We start from the raw sequence: 19,748 nt of genomic DNA on the forward strand, positions 1-19,748 counted from the left end.
TTACCTGTTGCTGTTTGCAGAGGGCAGGAGGTGAGAAAAGCCACTGTCAGAGCATGACCCTGGGCTGAGAAGTCTCCCTGCCTCTCAGGGTAGCACTTGATCAGCTCTGACGTGCCTAAACACTTAATCCCCACGGGGCTGCAGCAGGAGGAATCAGCTGATTTATTTTCACTGTGCACAGTCCAACCAACCCTGCCCTGCCTGTGGTTCACCTGCCCAAAAGGTACATGCTCTTTTTCTTGCCTTCTCCTCTACAATCCATCAGGTATTAGATGCTGTGGCTGATGTGTGGCTGGTCATGTTCTTTCTCGTTATATTTATATTTACTTGTGCAGCAAAGGCTGGGCTGAGTCTGAATGTCTCCAATTCATGCCCAAGCATGTGCAAATGTACATCTGAAGAGACCATCCTCTGCAACAGAGCTGGACTGAAAACCCTACCTGGAGAAATAGCACCATCCACCATCTCTCTAAACCTCTCCAACAATTATTTGCGGATTCTCAACACCAACACCTTCAGAAACCTGACTTTCCTTCACAGCCTCTGGCTAGATGGGAACAATCTGACTTTCCTGACCCCAGGAACTTTCCATGCTCTCAGCAGGCTGCAAGAGCTGCACCTCAGCAGGAACTCACGCCTCACCTACCTGCATGCAAACACTTTCAGAGGACTATTAAACCTCATCAGCCTGGATTTGTCCCACTGCAACATCTTCGAAATCCACCCACTTCTATTTTCACACTTGCCTTCTTTAGAAAGGCTTGATTTAGCCTCCAATAACATGAGGTATGTCCCACAAGCCTTCAGGAACCTCTCCAGCCTCACGAGGCTGTCCCTGGAGGGCAATCACATAGAGGCCATCGGCAGAGATTCCCTGAAGGACCTGGAAACCCTGAGCGATCTCAATCTCAGGAAGAATCGGATATGGATCATCCAAAACGGAGCTTTCTCAAAGCTTCTCAGACTGGGCATGTTAAATTTAGGCCACAACTTCATCACTGATTTGCCTAATCAGCTTTTTGAAGGATTGATCCAGCTCAAGACCATGCACCTTGAAGCCAACAGAATCACTGCTGTGGACTGCACCTTCAGGCAGCTGCTCAACCTGAGAAACTTGTACTTGAACAACAACCAGATCTCCTCCATCTCAGACTCTGCTTTTTTGCACCTCAACAAGCTGCACTTCCTTCACCTGAGTAGGAACAACCTCAGCTCGCTGCCTGTGGGCCTGTTCTCCTCCCTGCCCAGGCTGAGGTACGTGTTCCTGTCCCACAACCCCTGGAGCTGCGACTGCAGCACGCTCTGGCTGCGGCGCTGGACGGCCGCGCTCATCCAGGGCCTGGACTGCGCCTTCCCGGGCCCTGCCAACGCCACAGCAGCCCAGCAGCCCCTCCCTGGCCTCCTGGGGGACTGCCCCGTGCCCCTGGAGATGGCCACCGAGGACAGGTGCAGGGTGGCTGGCACCAGCGTGGCGCCCAGGCCTCCCACCCTGCCAGGCCAGCTCATCCTGCTGGCACTTGCCTGCCACACATGGGGATGGGGCACCCTGCTGGCCGCCTCTTAATGGTGTTCCAGTGTAGCAGGCTCTGGGCCTGCAAGGGCTCTGTGGAGGGAAGAGGCCTAAAGATAGGAAATACCAAGTCCTGGTGAAAAAGCAAGAAGCCCCTCTCTTCTGCCTTTCAGACCCCAGTTGTAACCCCAAAGGTCACTTTCCCTTAACCCCTGCTTTTGGACAATTTTGGATCCTCCTATACCCTATATAAAGGGCTGTTTTAGCCCATTCTGGTTAGAAGAGCCATTGCTGGAACCCTTCACAGACCCCAGTAAAGCCATTGCTGTGGAACTCCAGCTGCCTTCTCCTCTCGCGTCTGCCTTTCGGTCAGCCTGTAACAGCGCCTTAGCAAGCAAAGAGCTGAAATCATATGAGACCTGATAATCACTTAAAAGAGCTGATATCTCTTAAGCTTGCTAAGGTTGCCTGTGGCTAAGAGTGGCCTGGGCACTCGGACAGTCTGCCCCCAAAGGACTGAGCTATCTGGCCCATGCTGCCTGCTTGGGAGCAAACCTGCCCAGCACGAGGCCAGGACATTTCAGTTACAAAGTGGAGGCTGATTATTTGTTTTCTTGAAATTTGATTATGAACAATGGTTTTGATGGCATTTGGATTTTATATGCAAATAAAGAAATTTCAACATATAGGAATGTATTATTTCCTTTATGGGTAATAGTCTAATCTGAAATGCTAACATCAAAATTCAATGCAAATGGTCAAATTGGGAAGTTCAGGACTGGGGCTTGTGGCTGGTGATGTGGGGCCGGGAAGCATGTTCTTCTCTGCCCTCCCCACTTCCCAACTGACCACAGCCAGGTGTGACCTGCCTGGGAGGGGCTGCCTTCCTGTTCCCAGCCCATACTGGGAATATTGTGAGTGAGTACTGCTGAAATAGGAATAAATTGCACATGCTCCAGAACATCTGGAGTCCTGAGAAAAGGCCCAGTCCATCAGCATCACTGTGAGCACATGGTGCCTTCCCACAGCAGGCACATGGGGATCTCTGCTGCTGGAACGCGTGGGAGGTGTGGACAAAAGCACCATCATGTAAAACATTATATCACCCAGGTGTTCCTCACAGCACTGAACCTCAGCTAATGTGGCTCTGCATTTACCCGTGCAAGGAGGTCATTTGTCTCAGGGATGGTCTGTACAAGCTGTGTCTATCTCCCTGCATGCTGTTAAGGAGCTCTGTCCCAGCACAATTCCAGCGTCACATCCCAGGTCTGCCTCCCTTCAGCTGCTGGGAGACACAGATCAGCCTTCTCTGTCCTCCCAAATGGAATTTTCCATTTGTGCAGGTATATGAAAAACCCTTATCCAATGTTTACTAGGTGCTCACAGAAGGTAGCAAAGGAATGCATACCAGACACACCACACTTGTCCCTGTCCTTAGAGGAATTACCCCAAGCTGATAAGAGAGAAATAAACCCTTGTTTAGGGCTGAAAACACACAAACCTGCACAATCTGACATGGGAAACCTGCCATGGAGGGCAGAGCAGGACCAACCTTTGCTGTTACGCCAGGGAAGGAACAAAGTAGGGGTCTACAACAAAACCACACGTGCTGCACCGCATTGTATTTGTGGTTACGTTTCTGCAAAGCATTTAACAGTCAATATAATAAATTTTTGCTTACATTGTCTGTGCTGTTTCATCATCTTCACTTCCCTCAGCTTCACATACTTTGAGAAGTGGTGGAAAAATACTCCAGCTGGTTTCTTGCTTTTGAATTACTCTCTGTCAAGCTGCAATCGAAAAAGGCAGAAGCAAAAAAAGCAAGCAAAGTCCACCTCAGCAATTTCTTATGTCCCTAAAAGATTCAATTTTTCCATTGAATAATACAAATTGGTGAAAAATTTATATGGGCAAGAACCTTGCCTTCTCTGAACACTTTGAGAAAACATTCCTTCCACTTTTACACCACCACTTCATTAAAGAGTAACAGGAACACAACTAAATTGCTTCCTCTGTGCTATGATAAAAAGTCATAGCAATATTTAACAAGTTATACACAGTGTGCTCAGGGACAACATGTGGCCACATTTTTAATCCACAAAAAATGAAACCTGCAAGGAATACAAGAAGGCCAGAAAACACAGACCCTGAGGAGTCAGTCTGGGCTGGTAAAGATATTTGAAGGAGGATGTTAAGATGCAGGATAAGAACAACATGCACCCACAAGGGCAGCAACAAGTCCAACTGTTTAAAAAAAATAAATCAGTATGAACAAAGCTGACAATGTTAAAAAAAGCCTTGCAAACAAAAAAGCATGTAATTGAAGAAGCAAAACAAAGTATAAATACTACCAAATAATTTAATATTAAGGAGCAAGAAGAGTTGCAGGAAGAAGGAAATGTCCTGAAGTTTACACCTCCTTGATGAGATTTGGAAATTTAAGGTGCGTTTGACAAAACAAACTACTTGAAAATCTGCTTGTTAAGAGTGGAGGGAAAGCACTGGGTTTGTCCTGATTGCACTGCACTGGACCTTCAGTGTGGGAGATCCACTTTGCTTGGACCCCAAACTTTTCTTTCTTAAATACATCCAGCCCAAGGAGATGCTTTCCCATTCTGTAATTGTCAAATTACCCATTTCTTCCTCTTCAACCTGGTACCAGAGGCAAAAGAGGCAACAAAGTACAGATGCACATGGCCACTTCCAAAGTCCAAGAATTTTGACCTTAATCACACCACACCCCCAGCCAGTGCCATAAATCACCAGAACAGTTTCAGTGGGATGGCTGTGACTCTACTTACGGTATATCGCTCCATCTTGAGTGAAAACATGCAATTTCCTGTGGGAAGCTTTGTTAACATACTTCTCTTGTGAAAAAATTGTACCAGTGGAAAGTTTCCAGCCAGCTCTGCACAAGGCTCCATGCAGGGAATCACTGGGGTGGTTTTGTGACACCCCACAGCCAGAGCAGGGAGCACTCCCAGCTGGTGCCACCCCTGCAGCTGGCAGGGCTCCTGCCCATCTCCTCCTTTTCACCTGCCCTTTTTCCATCTCCTACACACAGGAAAATTAATTCCCTTTCACTAAATTAGTGATACAAATAGTCACACAAATGTTAACCTCTGAAACCCCCAAGGCACAACATCACAGAAGCTGCTGCTTCAAACAAACTTTGCTTTTCAGGGACCTTTCCCAGCAGCACCAACCCCTCACCATGCTCTGAAGGACCAGTACCTGGCATCAGATTTACATCAGGCCAATAAAGATGAAGACTGTGTGTGGCACCAGTTGGAACTGAAGACAGGCTGCCATGCTGGGTCAATGCAAATAAGGAGAGAAGCATGTATTTAAATGTTTTTATTTCAACTGATGCTTTGCCACCATATTACATCACTTTGAATAGCTTGGAATAGCAATATGATCTCAAAATATAGCAAACAGCTTGCCAAAGCAAGAGATTATGAAATCCTATGGATACAGCATCTTCCTTCTTTGGCGACAATGCTTCCTTCCATTTATCTCTAAAAATAATTTTATATTCCAGCACAGTTGCTGTTCACTTTATTGAACCCTGCTGTTTATACCATTTGCCTCTTCCCTGCACCTCTCCACAATGTAGTATGGTTTTGTATCTAACAGCATTTTAAATAAAAAAGTTATAGTTTTCATGCAGATTTTTGTAAAAATTATTTTCTAGGTGCACAGAACTGAACCAAGATGCATACAAAAATGCATTCACTTCCATTCTCAGGTGTAACCGTGCCATCAGCAACATGATCATATGTTACTGCAAGAGGTCCAAGGATGGTGGTATTATCATATGCAGTATAACCTTAAAAAACAAACAAACAAACAAAAAAATACCCCTTTTTATAAGCAGCAAGAGAAAAAACTGCCATGCTTTATTTGTAAAGTAATCAAAATAGTTAGATGTACAAAAAAGCACCATGTACAAAGAATACCAGAGGAAGTACATCTTCCTAATTACACATTTCTCATTTAGCATTGCGAGCTGGCCTGCAGGTCCCAACTTGTACTGTAGATTTATTTGCAAAATTAAGGATGTGGTCAAAACTAAAATATGCTTGGACTGTATGACAGAAATTAAAGTGGACTGCAGATAGAAATTAGATTTGTTTCCATTACAACTTATACCAACCACCTTATAGCCCTCAAGGGTATAAAACCACACATCAAGTATTTGAGAAATAATGGAGTGAAAACAGCTCCAGAGCAATATTGCAAGATGCAGGTCTGCTGAATGAATGCATTTCTGTGAGCTCTTGATAAGTTAAACTTTCCTTTGGGAAAAGAGCACATCTGTTGGTTATAACTCCTCCCCCTGAGAATTTTAATAAATTTGTCTTGCAAAGCAAAACAAAGTCCTTTGAACTTCAACAGTTCCAAGGCCAACAGCATTTCAACGTGGTCACAGCCCATCTGCTACTCATGCACCCAGGGTGGCAGGTTGGGTTTTTGTTGCATTTTGGTTTTTTTTTTCTTTACATGGATCATCCCTTTTATACTCGCTTCATTCCTCTGCCCATCAAGCAGGCGAACACGGTCATGACCATCTTTGGCTTCACTTCCACAAGATCCTCTGGAAGAGCATAAACTCTGGCACCAATTCTTCTTGCCATGGACACAGCATACCTATTCACCATGGAAAGATAAGGTAGTCAGCACTGAGACTGCTATCAGTAAATGGCAAGTCAAATCCTGCCCTATCCAACACAATTTCACCCATTCTTTATTAAGATTCAAGATGTGGGACAGTTTATTCACACCACATCCTTCTGTTTTACAAGTTTTTCTCATTTTTTGCTGTTTTCCTTTTCCACAGTAAAGTGTTTTTAATGTGCAAATTGACCTTTGAATGTCAAGTCCACTTTACTGACAGTTAAAGAATTTTAATTAATATTTGTTAGGGCTAATGGCATATATAATGAAGGATTAATCATGTAACACTTCCTTTTCTGTTTGCTCCTTATGAATAATAAAGTGAGACTATTATCTGCCAGAAATTTTGCTGTCATTCTGCCACTGCAGAACAGTCACAGAACACACATTTCAAAGACATGCTTTAATATGCATACTTTAAACTTGACAAAGTGTGATGATTCAACAAGACATAAGACATACAAGGGCTCAATTTTAAAACTCTGAGCCACCAGCTGAACACTTCAAATGCCTGAACAAACAGGTGAGAAATGGAGAGTCACTGGTAAGAACTGCTGGAGCTGCTCTGCATTTCTCTCAGTGAGCCAGAGCTCAGCCAACTGCTCCCTCCAGTGTCACGGGCAAGGACAGCAACTCCATTTCACAAAGTGCTGCCTGCGTAAAAAGTACTGTGCTAAAAGAGACTGAAAACCGCAGCAATGAACTGGTCAAAACACCTGCAGCTTGAGGCCAGCACATGGAATGTGCACCTTTTCAATGCCAAACAGCTTTTGAGAGAGCAAACTCACTTAGCGTTATTTTGCTTGTCATCTTCCGATAGCTGACCAGTCTTTACGAGGTCGTAGTTGATACAACCAGGCTGGATGGCATCAATTAAATCCACAACTGCCAAGCTTGTGCTGATGGTCTTGTCCTAGAGAATACAGGGACAGAGAAGTAAAGATGAGTGTCTGTAATTCTCACCTTAATTCAGTCGCTCTGCAACCAGAGAAGTTTTAAACCAGCCCTTTCAAAGCAGCAGTGTTAGTGACTATTCCCAGGTGGACCAGAGGGAAAACCAAACTGCTGCCTCAGCTTTGGTGATAATACAGTACTATTACTCCAATTTACTGCAAGTGCTCTGGCAATCCAAAGAAGTAATCATTGTGCAGGCAGGAGCTCTGCCCTGCTGAGCACAGCCCAAGGCACAATGTTCACCTCCAAACACACACCAGCTCCAGCCCCTTTGCTTGCCAGCATCTCACCTCCCACCTCTGCCACAGATCCTGCTCACCCTCCCTCCTCAGGCACTACTCCCCACTATCAGCAGTCCTAAACATTCTCCTGTCTTAGAGTTTGAAGCTACTCAGTTCCCAGCACAGTCTGAATCCTGTCCTGTTTCAACTCCTTTCTAAGATGCCCCTCCTGTTCCTCCAGCCAAGCAAAAAAATTTTTGGGCACTCATCTCCTTTTGTAGGCAAGAAGGGAACCTGTACCTTGAAGTTCTGGATGGAGGTGGACTTGCCAGCTTCTTTCAGGGTCTGGTTTACCCAGCTGACTATAATGTCATCATTGGCTTTCTGACCATCACCCAGGTCCTCGAGGACATTCAGTGTGTACCTGAGAACCAGCAGAGAGAACAGATTAGGCACAGAGCCAGGACAAAGCCATGCAGCCAGGATGCAACATGAGCCATGGCAGCTTAGAAAGCCTTTACACAGTCTCAGCTCTGGGTTTGGGGTTTTTTTTTAACTCCTTTAGCAAAAAGAAAGAACCACGTGTCTTATCTGAAGTACGATTTCTGTTAAAGCATTAGTCCTTCTAGCATTTCATGTCCTTTAATAGGAGCTCACAAAATTGCCTGGTCTCAGGACACTTGTTAAACTGTTTTATCATTGAGCATTTGCTCCATTACCTAAAAGGTGTGGATTACCTCAGGAGCTGGCATTAAGACCTCTAATGTCAAATAAGGAGCTACCATGCACCTTTTTTCCAGACATATATTTGCATAATCTTACAATTCTTAAGAACTAGATAACAGGAAGATCAATTTTGTCTGTTATTAAGTTTCTTCTTTCTCAAATTCCAATGCAGAAGAGGTCTATAAAGCAGCCTCAGAATGTTTCCCTCTCAATTTCCATTTAAAAATCAGAACATAAAAGTTGCGTAATGTTACTGCTCAGGGTTTCTGCCAGTGGACCAGACTTGAGCAGGTGAGAGAGGTGATCCTTGTCACAGGATGATCACAGCTCCACCAACAAGCAGTCCAGAGGTGTCTGCTCCAGTCTCACGTCGAGCTCTATTACAGTTTTGTCCAGCTGTGTCTCAGACATCCCCCAAAGGACAGAGGTTTTACAATCATTCTGAGTGACCTGTACTGCAACGCTCTCGTGGAAGAAACTTCCCAAATTCTGTACTCCATTCTCAAGTTTCACATGTTTGAGAGGGGTCCTACCTTCTCATCAACTGCCAGACCAAGGCCAGTGTCAGCGTTGGGTTTCCATCATTCAGATCTTGGCCTCCAATGCCAACCAGGGAGAATTTAGCTGGATGCTTTCCCAAGTCTACAGCGTAGTTACAGTTTTCCAGCTACACAGGACAAGAGTTTAAACAGCAAAATCACTCACAAACACCTACACTTGACTGGAAGCCTCGAACAGGAAGTTTTAGTGTCACTGGCTTCCTTTAAATTCCTTTGTCATGTTTACCTTTTTCATATTTGCTCCAAGTTTAGGGTATGGAGGCTTGTTAACCTTATTCCAGTCAACAGGAACTTTGATCTTCTCATATAATTGTAGTATTACCAGTGCATCTTGGAGATCACTAAAGTGGAAAACACGGATTAAGTCTAATGCATCAAGATTTGAGTGCACTCTGACTTTGCCACATCATGAATAATTACTATTCTTTACAAGTGTTTGCAATTTCAACAACAACAATAAAAAGAAAAAAAAAAAAAGCTGTGTCTCCCAAAGAGCCTGAAGCTTACCCATAGAGGTGATTTACATGGGGGTTCACACCCAGGGAGTTCATCCAGTTGCGGAAGGTCCGCTCCTCACGTGTCTCTCCTACATGATGGAAAACAGGGTCAGTGCAAATTCTGCAAGTTCAAAGCTGAGCAGGGTTTTCCACCCTGCAAGGCAGGGAGCTTTGAGCAGCAGAGCTCACCAGGAGGTTTTAAGCAGAGAAAGAGTAATTTTTTTTATAATTTTTTTCAAAGGAAGAAGGTGACCCTGCTATCTAGTCTTGGATGTAATTTTGATTTCCTCAGGCCTCACAAGAGCCTTTTGCATTTTCTGAAAGAAAAAGGAGCAGAAAGGTCTTTCACATGGGTGTTAGCCAACTGCTGTCACAGCCCAGTCCCAGTTGTGCCAACAATTAGCATTCCCATGGACATCTCACTGCATTTCTGAGATTTTCTTGCCCATCACAGGAAATGGCAAAACCAAATTCCCCAGCATGGTGAGTGATGGGTTGCTGGCAGAGTGCCTACAGGGTCAGAGCAGCTGAACAGGCTGCCAGGTGCCCTTCTCATGTGCCCCAAATGAGTAAACACCCGCTGCAGCACTGAAGCCTCAAATCATAGGTGTTAATTCAACAGAGATATCTCTGCAGATATCACAGCCTCCAATGACACAACTGTTTACTTTAGACAGTCCCCCCCTGCTAATTTTGTGACTGATAAGGGCCATCACCTTCCAAGAGGGTCCAGTCGATGTCCTGGTTTTCAGGCTTGGTAAGTGCTGGGTACTTGTTGAACAGGTTGGCCACGAAGGCCAGGTTCAGTTTGGGGTTGCCACTGACCACGTCAGCCGGCGTGACGAACTGGCGGCAGCCCAGCCGATCGGCCTGCTGCAGCATGAACTCTGCCCTGCGCAGGTCATCCTTCTCCTGCAGGGATGCAAGGGACAGCAGCTGTCATGGAACACACTGGGCTACACCACACAGGAGATGGGAAGCTCCTGACCACTGTCTGGAGCTATGTCATAAGCCCATGTTTGGCATCAGTCACTAACCGGGCGAAGGGATGAGGCACACACACCAACCCCTGCTGCTGTGCCATTGTCATGCCTTGTCTTGCTATCTTTCTTAACATTTTCTTAGCATTCTTTTCTTTCCAAGCTCACATGCCATCAAATTTTATTGCTTTCGGAACTTAGTGGTTCAAAAGAAGTCAATATATATATTGACTTCCAAATGGAGCAAGCCCACAGAGGATCTCTCAAGTATCTCTGTTAATTGGAGGGTAGTGACCAGGCTGGCAGCAAGCACTCATTGAGCACACACCTGAGGTGTGCACCTGGTCACTGACACTGTACACGCTCTAGAAATTAAGATGCCAGGTTACCCAGATGTCATGGGGCAATGACAGGGTACAGGGAGCTCAGGATCCTACAGGATGAGGACACAACAGCCTGAATACTTACATTGAAACCAGACATGTTAATATCAATCTGAGGCTCTCCTTCTTTCTGCCCTTTGGGGGCAATTTGATTGAGGAGGTGGAAATAGGCTCTGGAATCCTGAAATGAACGAAAAAGAAAATTCAGCTCTCCTGCACAGCAGTGAATACACCATAACAATTCATTTCAAGCTCATTTTTAACAAGTCACCATGCATAATTGGCTTATGTACCTTTACTGAATTGCCAAAATCTGTAAGCTTAAAAAAGAGCACAATGGTAGAAATCCAGGCAGCAGGAAAAGAAACAAAAGGAAAAGGTTAGAAATATTTAAGAAGACAATTATGTGGTTTGACTGTTTGAAAGCTGCCTTTGCTACAAGCTCTGGTGTCACGGCCACCTCTGTAGTGGCTGGAGGAGGCAATGACCCCATGTTGTTCACACTCATGGCCCCCAGCTGCCCCAAGGCAGCCCTAACCTCTAGCCATTCCTACTGCTACAGCAATTATGAAAATGCATCAGTGAAGACAAATTCCAAGCAAAAAGCTGATTATGTTTGAATGTTTTCTTCTGTGCCTGCACATTAGCTAGAACAGCTTAGAGGAGAGAGGCCAGGGATGGTCACAAAGCAGGAGGAGCCAACAGCTGCAGTGATTATTTATCAACTACATGTCCTTTCAGTCCTCAGCACTAAGGAACACCTCAACATATCATGGCAGCCTAGGGGATGCACCAGAGAAGCCAACAGCCACCAGCAAACTGTAAGTAATTTTGAAATTGCAATAAGAGTGACCATGCACACAACAGGTCAGATCTATGATCCTCACACACCTAAATTATCAATTTCTTTTTCTATCTCAATCTTCTTTCTCCTACTTGAAACTGCTGGCCATGTGAATAAAAAGCTGCTGAGACCAGTGTCCAGATGCCCCACACTGACCCAGAGTCACCATCCTCCATTTCTCACCAGTGCCCCCACTCACATGTGAAAAGCAGCTTTAGGAGTCCCCACGCCCATTCCCACTAAACCCAGCGTGAAAAATAAGAGCTCTTCTTTCCCTTCCTCTCTCCAGCCCATGACATTTTAGATTAAATGCCATCACCTGCCAAAAGTGTGTGGAACTCTCACTCTCCAGTGAAGCGTTTCCCCCATTATCTTCATCAAAATATGGATTAAGGACATTTGAAAACATATAAGCAATACCAGTTTTATAGCTGAATAAAACACACAACAGCAGCACTGGAGGAAACAGACAGTGCCACACTGGGCTCACCCTCCTGGCAAGAGAGAACAGCACTGCAGGACCCCAAATACAACATCCAAACCCCCCCTGGTAAGAGCACACTGTGTGTTAGGGTCAAGAAAGGTCCTGCCAAGGATGAAAGGCCTCATTTGCACATGCAAACACATCCCTGTCCAGCTCCCAGACTTTTCTGAGGCACTGCAAACCAGGAGAGCTTTGGTACCTTGATATCTGTGCTGAAGTTAGTGATTTTCTGCCAGCCTGCGTTTTCCAGGTGGTAGTTGGCCCATCTTAGGAGCAGCTCTTCTGGGGATAGCTTCATAAGGTCCTCCAGATTTTCACCATCACGAAGTAAGGCAGCCAATGCTACAAGAAAAAGGATTGTGAGGGAAGACTCAAACCTGCAGAACAAAATTCAAGCTGCAGCAAGATTTCAGGGGGGTACAATACCAACTACTGATTATGTCAAAATATTCTGGGTATTAGCAGAGTTTTCCTGAGTTGGTTGTTACACAGAGAGGAGTATAAATGATCTAGAAATATATGTGTAAAAAAGTATTTTCCCTTTTCTTGTGTAACAAAATTCTCTGGACTTTATGTGCAGTCTTTTAAGCTGATGACAGGAAGCTAAATGCAAATGCACTTCCATGTCAATGAAAAATGCTTCCAAGCAGTTTCATAAGCACCATTAAAAAAACCCAAAGGAGCCAAGATAAGCACCCTTTCAGCTGGCCAGGGCTTCCTCTGCCATGAATTTTCAATCTAAACCAAACAATGTCAACACTTCATGATGGGGAAGCTTAAATAAAAGACACTGAATCCCTTCCATCCATCTGGATGCTCTGATAGCACATGCAGGAATATCAGAGCTCTTCAGATGATTTGAAAAAGTTTAAATTTTGGAGGCTGTCATGCAGGACCAAGTGAACACAGGGAGAGATGTGCAGCATCAGTCTCTCACCACCAAGGACAAAGTGAGGGCTCAAGCTGCTCCACTGACAGTAGCAAGGAGGATTTTAGAATCAAATAACTACCACAGAGCTGAAGCCCCCCTTTTTAATTTTTCTTTTTTTGAGAAAGCTATGCAGTTGTCTATAATCCTAAAAGGATCCAAGCAGCTTTTGCTACATCCCAACACCACAGGAGCCTGCAGCTGGAGCAGCCTAGGGCATCACCCAGCAGTGTGTGCCCAGGCTCAAGCCAAGCTGCAACCTGACTTACAGGCTGGTGTTCAGCCAGCTCTGCAAGGCTGATACACATCACCAGGCTGGCAGAGCCCACCTGCACAACCCTGCTGCACAGCTCCCAGCAGGCTGGAGAACAACACCCCGATGATCCTCCTTCCAGCACAGGGGAGGGAGAGAAGAGGCAGGGCTGGGGCTGGCAGCACAAGCCAGGCTGTGTCCATGCTGTAGAGGAATCACTCAGGGTTTCATTACCTTCATTTCTGCTGAGCTCAATGTCAGCAAACAAGCCAATCTTGATGACCTGCCAGAGCAGCCCCAGGACCAGGTGGGGCTTCCCTTCCCTCAAGTCCTCCGCGCCAATGTTGACAACATGGCAGCCGATGGCAGACGCAGAATTCAAGGCCAGGTTCAGGTTCTCCTGCAAACAGCAGAGCCCTGTCACACACAGCCCAGGGAGATGCTGCCTTCCCTTTCATCCAGCACCAGCACAGGGCAGGTTCCCCCCTTGTCCTTGCTCCAGCTCAGAGGAAACACTCCCAGATGAAGTTTTAAGGGAGCTGTGTGGCAGCAGGCTGAATCAATAAGAACTGAACTGGGCACCAGGGTTTAATTTCAGCCTCTGGTATTTAGTTTCAGCCTCTGAGTTAGTTGCATCTAGTGGCATCGACAAGAATAAGGCTAGAGAAGTGCTAATTTGCACACACAGAGGGATCCTCACAGAAACAACCTGCCCTAGTATGAAATGATTCATGGTTAACACCAACATCACACTGTTTAAAAAAAACAGTGCTGTACCTCATCACCACAGCAATATCACATGTGCACAGCATTTCAGCCACTTTACCCATTCTGTCATTAATTCAGCATTTTTTAACCATGCCCACAGAACTGTCAATTATGCATGGTACAAAACTGCATTTAATAATTAAACAGAAGCTATAAAATTTGCTCCTTTCCAACATTTCCCAATAATGCCTTGAGCCACCATGCAACAATCACTAATTCTATATTAATATGAATTTCAGAAAATAAAATACAGAAATGCTTTTATACCTGAATTATGAATGGTGTGAGTTTCTTCTTATTAATTGCTCTTTCATCAATTGTGTCAGGAACAGAAAGATTGATCATTTTGCTGTTAGGAGAAAAAACAGTGATATTTGAAAAACACTTAGTATTTAATCTGAACAAAACTCAATGCACTGTGACAATACCACAGCACATTTCCTTTAGCCTGCTTGTTTTTGTGTCATTTTTTTAACATAAAAATCAAGACTGCATAAATCAGAAGTTAATATTTACATCATCAAGAGTGTATTTGTAACTAATAGCTAAGCCTGAAACTTTAAACATGTTCCCAGCCACTACTGATCTCAGCTGCTGGAGCAAAAAGAGCACATGAATTATTCACAGTGTAGTTCCTGAACTAGTGAAGACTCATTGCTCTGCTGACATCCACTGCACATTCTAGTAAGACAACAAACTTCCTCCTATTGTAAAGGTTTACTACTGCTGGCAAGAAAACCTGCCCCAAAAAAGAACAAACACTTGGAGAGCTCAGTGGGGAGCATGTGAGCACAATGAATTTTTAATCAACACCAAAAATGGCAAATTTAAACTTTGTAGTATGAACTACTTCCTACTCAGTTCAGTCTTTGCCTAAAGCCATGAATTGCTTGAAACTTGGGAAATAAATAAACTAAAAATATGCATCATGAGCTAAAGTTAAAAAATAAAAGCAGTATAAAGAGAAGAGGTAACTCACTTAAACTTACTTTGTGTATTGATACAGAGATCCTGAAATTCCAGGCTGATCCAGTTCTCTACTACATTAATTCACTTACAATAAAACAAATGAACCTAACCCATAAAACCAACAAAAATCTCATACACAGAAGGTTGCTGGTATTTAGCAGCCCTGGATGCCTTCTGTTCTCAGCATGTAACAGAATAAGTCACCAAACCTACTTAGTGCAGTTATTAAAAAGAACAAGAAGACTCCCAGAAAATCCATTTTTGGGTTAATGCATAATAAGGTCACTAACATTCCCATGGAGAACACTGTCTGCCTAAACATCCAAGAGAATGGGTCATTTATCACATGTGCCTCTCCTCAAGCTATCCAGCACCCAGCTGAGTTTGCACCAGGACAACTCCTGCTCCCACAGAGCACCTTCTGCCCCCTCAGCAAACTCAATCTCAAGCCCAAACAAAAGCACTGGATGAAAATATCAGCTGGCAGCAAAGCTGAGGCATCACACAATGGCAACAAAAGCCTGAGAGACTGAGCCTCTTTTAATATGTGCAAAACGTTATGCACACACACCAGTCACAAAACCAGCCTAGAACAGGATGAAAATTCCCCAAACTGCATTTTCAGAAAGTTATTTTGCTGATTTTTAACTTCTTTAATTCAAGAGCCATCATTACTTACCATAGCACAATGCCATCTCCCACAGCTTTGAACAGGTCATCTGTATTTGGGTTCATTGGGATAACGTGCCGACAGTCAGGATCATTTTCGAGGGCTTTGTTTATCCAGTTTACAAAGGCATATTTCTCCTCCTCTAAGAAAACCAATCATAAATTTAATACAGGTTTTCTCATAACAAAGATTTTCCCAAAAGAAGCCGAGTACAATAGCCCAGGGAAATAACAGCCCGACTATCATTACCATACATTTGTTTGGTCACATGAAGTACAAAGAAAGAAGATGTTCACAACTATCAGAATATTTCTGTTATTTACTTGATACTTAACAACTTTATCATACTCAAGTGTGACACAAGGACTTAATCAGCAAGCAAATAAGAACACATTTAACTTCTACACTATTAAATTTGCAGCACATAAATTCTGTCCTGCTTTCACCCTGATGCGAGATCACTCTGCTCTCAGAGAACTAGAGCACAGCACATGGCATGGTGTGGTAGAAATGGGCTGGTTTTGGCACAGGACCTCCAAAAACCCAAGAGAAGAGTGAGAGGCAGATGGTACCTGAGTAGGAGTGCTGGGTGCCCTCGCTGGAGAGCTCTGAGGTGCCCCCAATGGCACAGATTCCTTCCTTCCTGTTAATGGCTCTCCGGAACGTTTTAGCGATATCGCTGCTTTTCACCTCTTGGAAAATCTACAATTGAAAGTGCTCTGTTAGGCAAGAAAAATCCATCTTCATAAACGAAAAAGGACCACAGAAGGAGCTATTTCTTCTCAGCTTTAAAGCAAACTTCACAGTAAAATCAGCAAACGTGAAGGGCCCAGCAAGGGTGTAGTGGTATTAAATCTGACACGGACAGTGGGCAGAGTCATCCCACTTTCTCAAACACACACTGCAAGTGCCTATTGAAACAGAAGCATTAGGCATGAAGTACCTTGCACAGATTTACCTTTACAAGTAGATTTCAAGAGACCACAAGAAAAAACCATGAAACCTTTGCAGTCTGAGCACAGGTAACACATGCAGCAGGTCCTGCAGGGCCAAACTTGAGAAAGCTGTGGCGCAATTTTAACCCTTCTGTGTAAGCCAGATGCTCATGTGACTGTGACTTTAGTTCACACAAAAGACTTCATCCACAACCCAACAACAACAACTCTCTTTAAGCATATAACAGTCAAATCTGCAATAAAGTGTAATGAGTGATCCAAGTAAAGATTCCCCCTTCCTCAACAGCAGGCTTCACCTGACTGGTGAAACACCCTCTTGTTGGAGAGCAGAAGAGATGCTTTAGCACAGAAGACTGCACATGCCATTTGCACAGGTTGGATGCTACTGTTAGTGGCCCCAAGGCCCTACAGAACTGAGCAGCTATTAGTAAAAAAACACATTTAGTGGCTGGAATCTACTGTAACTCTCTCAAAGCTAAACTAAACTAGTTTAAACCAAGCTGAAAATACAAATGAAATGTGTAGAGGTTCTCTAAACACTACCCAGAAAAGGACAATGAAACTACAGGGTCAGGCTGCTGATTGTCACACCTCACCTTCCCCATCCCTTAAACACAGGGAGGTGGCAAGTCAAAATGATGATACAGTGCAGCTAAATCATCCCCTGATAGCATGCAGAGGTTGATCAGGTAAAGCTGACTGAAGATATGAGAGTCCAAAAGTTGGGGATTTCTGGTTGATTGGCTTTAACCACAAGGATTTTGTTTTAGATCAATTTATTTTAAAATTTACCGGGTTAGCTACTCTATTATTGAGAATAGGTGCTCTAATGCTGAGGTACCACTAAATCACTTGGTCTCAATGTAAAGACAGTTCATGCCATTCTTTGTACCAACAAAAACTCCAGCAAAAATGCTCAGAGCAAGAGTTCAGTTTGTAAAAATCATCCAGCTAAGCATTGCTAATGTACACCTCAGCTGCCCTAAGACATTTTGTCTTTCCTCAATCATTGGTACCTTTCAAATGTGACAGAAGAGATTTATTTCTTCCTTCCTAGTGCAAAGTTAAGAGTTATAGACCAGCTCAAACCAACAGCTGAAACATGCACCCAGCATGCAAGTGTTTACAAACTGCAAACTCCAACTTACTAATTGGCTCCGAACTCAAAAAGTTCAGAGGGTCTGAAAACAATTAAGGAACAGAATGTGAAGATAAATTAAGAACTATCAAGAAAACTAATTGACATGAAAACAGCTCCCTCAATGTACTGCATATACTTTTTAATTACTCCTTCATCATTCAGTCATCAGAGCATCAAAAGGATGAAAAACAAACACTGAAGAAGTCTTGCATTTTTGTCAAAATTAATAAATGTTTAAATTCTGGCCTATTTCTACTAAAAAACACTGATCTTCCAGCTTGCACCCATCACCTTATTCCTGTTATTCCTTTTCCAGGCAAGAGATTTGAATTTTCCTAGATTAGCACCTAACACAAATCCAAGTGTGTCTTGAGATGCCCTTTGAACTCCTTAGCAAATACTTGCAGTCCCATTAAACCGAGAAAGGAAGTTATACTGATACACAGGGAAAACAAGCATTCATCTGTGTGCCTGGAAAAACTGAACAGCTTCCAGTAAATACTGTAAGCTTGGATCATTGCAAGTCTTTCTTTCCAGTTGTCACATCATGTGGAAACAGTATTTTGGCCTCCAATGAAGCTATCACACACTAAAACCACATGGATTCTTTTCGGTTGGTTGGTTTTTGTTCAAAAACCAACCAATATTTCTCCTCTGTCCAAATCTAAAGGCTGTCAATAACAGCACAAAAGTCTGATCATATACAGATACTTGTACAAAGAGCTGATTTTTACATGGCTAGAATGATAAGTTTGTCAAAAGAAAATTAGGATTAGGTTAAAGTGGCTGAGAAGTCAGGTTCAATCTCTTCTATGGTCTTCCTTAGCTTTGTCCCCCAGGCTGCTGGCAATTCAGAAATATCACTTACATAGACAAACTCTTCAAAACTAATCTTCCCATCTTTGTTCTTGTCACCATCAATCATGAGCTTCTGGATGATCTCTCTCACTTTGTAGCCAGGGAGAGGCAGGCTGGCCTCCTTGAACAGCTCGTGCAGCTCGTAGTCACAGATGAAGCCATTGCTGTTGAGGTCTGAGGAAGAGAAGAGGCAGCAGAAGGTTTTAGAAATGTCCCTGTACCTGACAGAACTGACCCCCAATAGAGGGGCAAAAATGTGACCCCCAATGTCCAAGAGCTTCATGGAGAGCAACCTGCACACTGGGGACCTGCTGATGGGCACACAGCAGGATGGCCACACCAAAAATATCAAGGAGTTTAAAGGACACCCGTAGGGACCAAAGGCACACAGTAAACACACACAGCACATCCTCAGAGAGTGCCCCAGCACAAGTCCTGGGAGCCCTCCAGCTCTGGCAACAGCAGCTTTGAAGCAGGACTGCCCACGATGACTCTGGGCACATGTGACCAGTCTGGTGTAAAGTTTCACAACAGAACATCTGTATTTTCATAAACAATCCCCAGAATGTCTCTTTTTGTGTCTAAATACCACAGCCCTTGCATGTTAAAAATAGATGGTCTAGATGGTCATGAAACACAGCACCTCTTATATTCTGAACTAAAAACACCAAGCCAGCTCTGCAGTTGCATTTTTACCATGTTGTCAATGATATTCTCCATTTAACACTGACAGCAAATTGCAGATATTTTACTGCTGCCCAAGAATGCTCTGCCAGGACATTGGCTTTCACAGTCTATCACCAAGCCACAGCAGCACCATGTGTTTAGTGAGATAGTGTCACCTTTCGGAGGAAGAAAACAAGAATCTGGTGTGACACTGGAGCTTTGCACATCACAGATCCCAACCTCTCTGGGGACATCACCACATCTACTGACCACAAATCCAGCATCTCCAGACCTTGTTCAGGCAAGTGAGGTTTTGTGGACAGGCAGGGGTTGGTGCCTCCTTCCCCAGGATGAGCAGAGTGCTGCTCACAGCAGAGCTGGCACCCACATTTCAGACAGAGCGTTTGAAGTGATTGCACAGCCCAGATTCACACCTCAAGACACCAGCATGACCCTCCAGCCCCATCTTTGGGGAGGCAGGGATTCAGGGCACGTTGCGCTGTTACTGGCTCAGTAACAAAATACTAAAATCCCTTTGCTGCAGGCAAGTGCTACAGACAGCCCAGGGAAGTTAATTTAGTGCCTGAAGCGCTGCACCAGCCCCAGAATTTGGTTGTCTTCAAGAGAGAATCTCACCACAGCCACTGGGGTCAGTATTTATGCTTGAAGGTAGATACTTTCAAGAATAAAGAAAACAATC

The 19,748-nt window shown here is 44.1% G+C and overlaps 2 protein-coding genes across 6 annotated transcripts in view; one reads left to right on the plus strand and one right to left on the minus strand.

The window, feature by feature from the left end:
- The first annotated feature begins 298 nt into the window (after positions 1-298).
- Positions 299-1,564, plus strand: LOC134425903 (nyctalopin-like). Its single transcript, XM_063170922.1, has one exon. It carries the CDS (start codon positions 299-301, stop codon positions 1,562-1,564), a length of 1,266 nt encoding a protein of 421 aa, XP_063026992.1.
- A 3,288-nt stretch (positions 1,565-4,852) lies between these two features.
- The window catches only part of PLS3 (plastin 3), a 49,891-nt gene continuing 34,995 nt past the window's right edge, over positions 4,853-19,748 (minus strand). For 4 of the 5 annotated variants that reach the window (XM_063170686.1, XM_063170689.1, XM_063170687.1 and 1 more), the window contains exons 3-17: positions 18,393-18,556; positions 16,000-16,129; positions 15,437-15,569; positions 14,056-14,137; positions 13,255-13,420; positions 12,039-12,181; positions 10,805-10,831; positions 10,597-10,692; positions 9,865-10,060; positions 9,159-9,237; positions 8,878-8,992; positions 8,625-8,758; positions 7,666-7,789; positions 6,979-7,103; positions 4,853-6,163 (exon numbers count right to left, since the gene is read on the minus strand). In XM_063170686.1, coding sequence (XP_063026756.1) covers positions 6,031-6,163; positions 6,979-7,103; positions 7,666-7,789; positions 8,625-8,758; positions 8,878-8,992; positions 9,159-9,237; positions 9,865-10,060; positions 10,597-10,692; positions 10,805-10,831; positions 12,039-12,181; positions 13,255-13,420; positions 14,056-14,137; positions 15,437-15,569; positions 16,000-16,129; positions 18,393-18,556 — 1,847 coding nt within the window. In that variant the 3' untranslated portion in view covers positions 4,853-6,030. The remainder of the gene's footprint in view (positions 6,164-6,978; positions 7,104-7,665; positions 7,790-8,624; positions 8,759-8,877; positions 8,993-9,158; positions 9,238-9,864; positions 10,061-10,596; positions 10,693-10,804; positions 10,832-12,038; positions 12,182-13,254; positions 13,421-14,055; positions 14,138-15,436; positions 15,570-15,999; positions 16,130-18,392; positions 18,557-19,748) is intronic. The other variant, XM_063170690.1, reaches the window with a different exon arrangement.

Source organism: Melospiza melodia, chromosome 16 (assembly GCF_035770615.1).
Source record: "Melospiza melodia melodia isolate bMelMel2 chromosome 16, bMelMel2.pri, whole genome shotgun sequence".
NCBI classification, from domain to species: domain Eukaryota; kingdom Metazoa; phylum Chordata; class Aves; order Passeriformes; family Passerellidae; genus Melospiza; species Melospiza melodia.

Coding starts and splice junctions, on each gene's coding strand:
- LOC134425903 (XM_063170922.1), top strand. CDS start 299: ATGTTCTTTCTCGTTATATTTATATTTACTTGTGCAGCAAAGGCTGGG.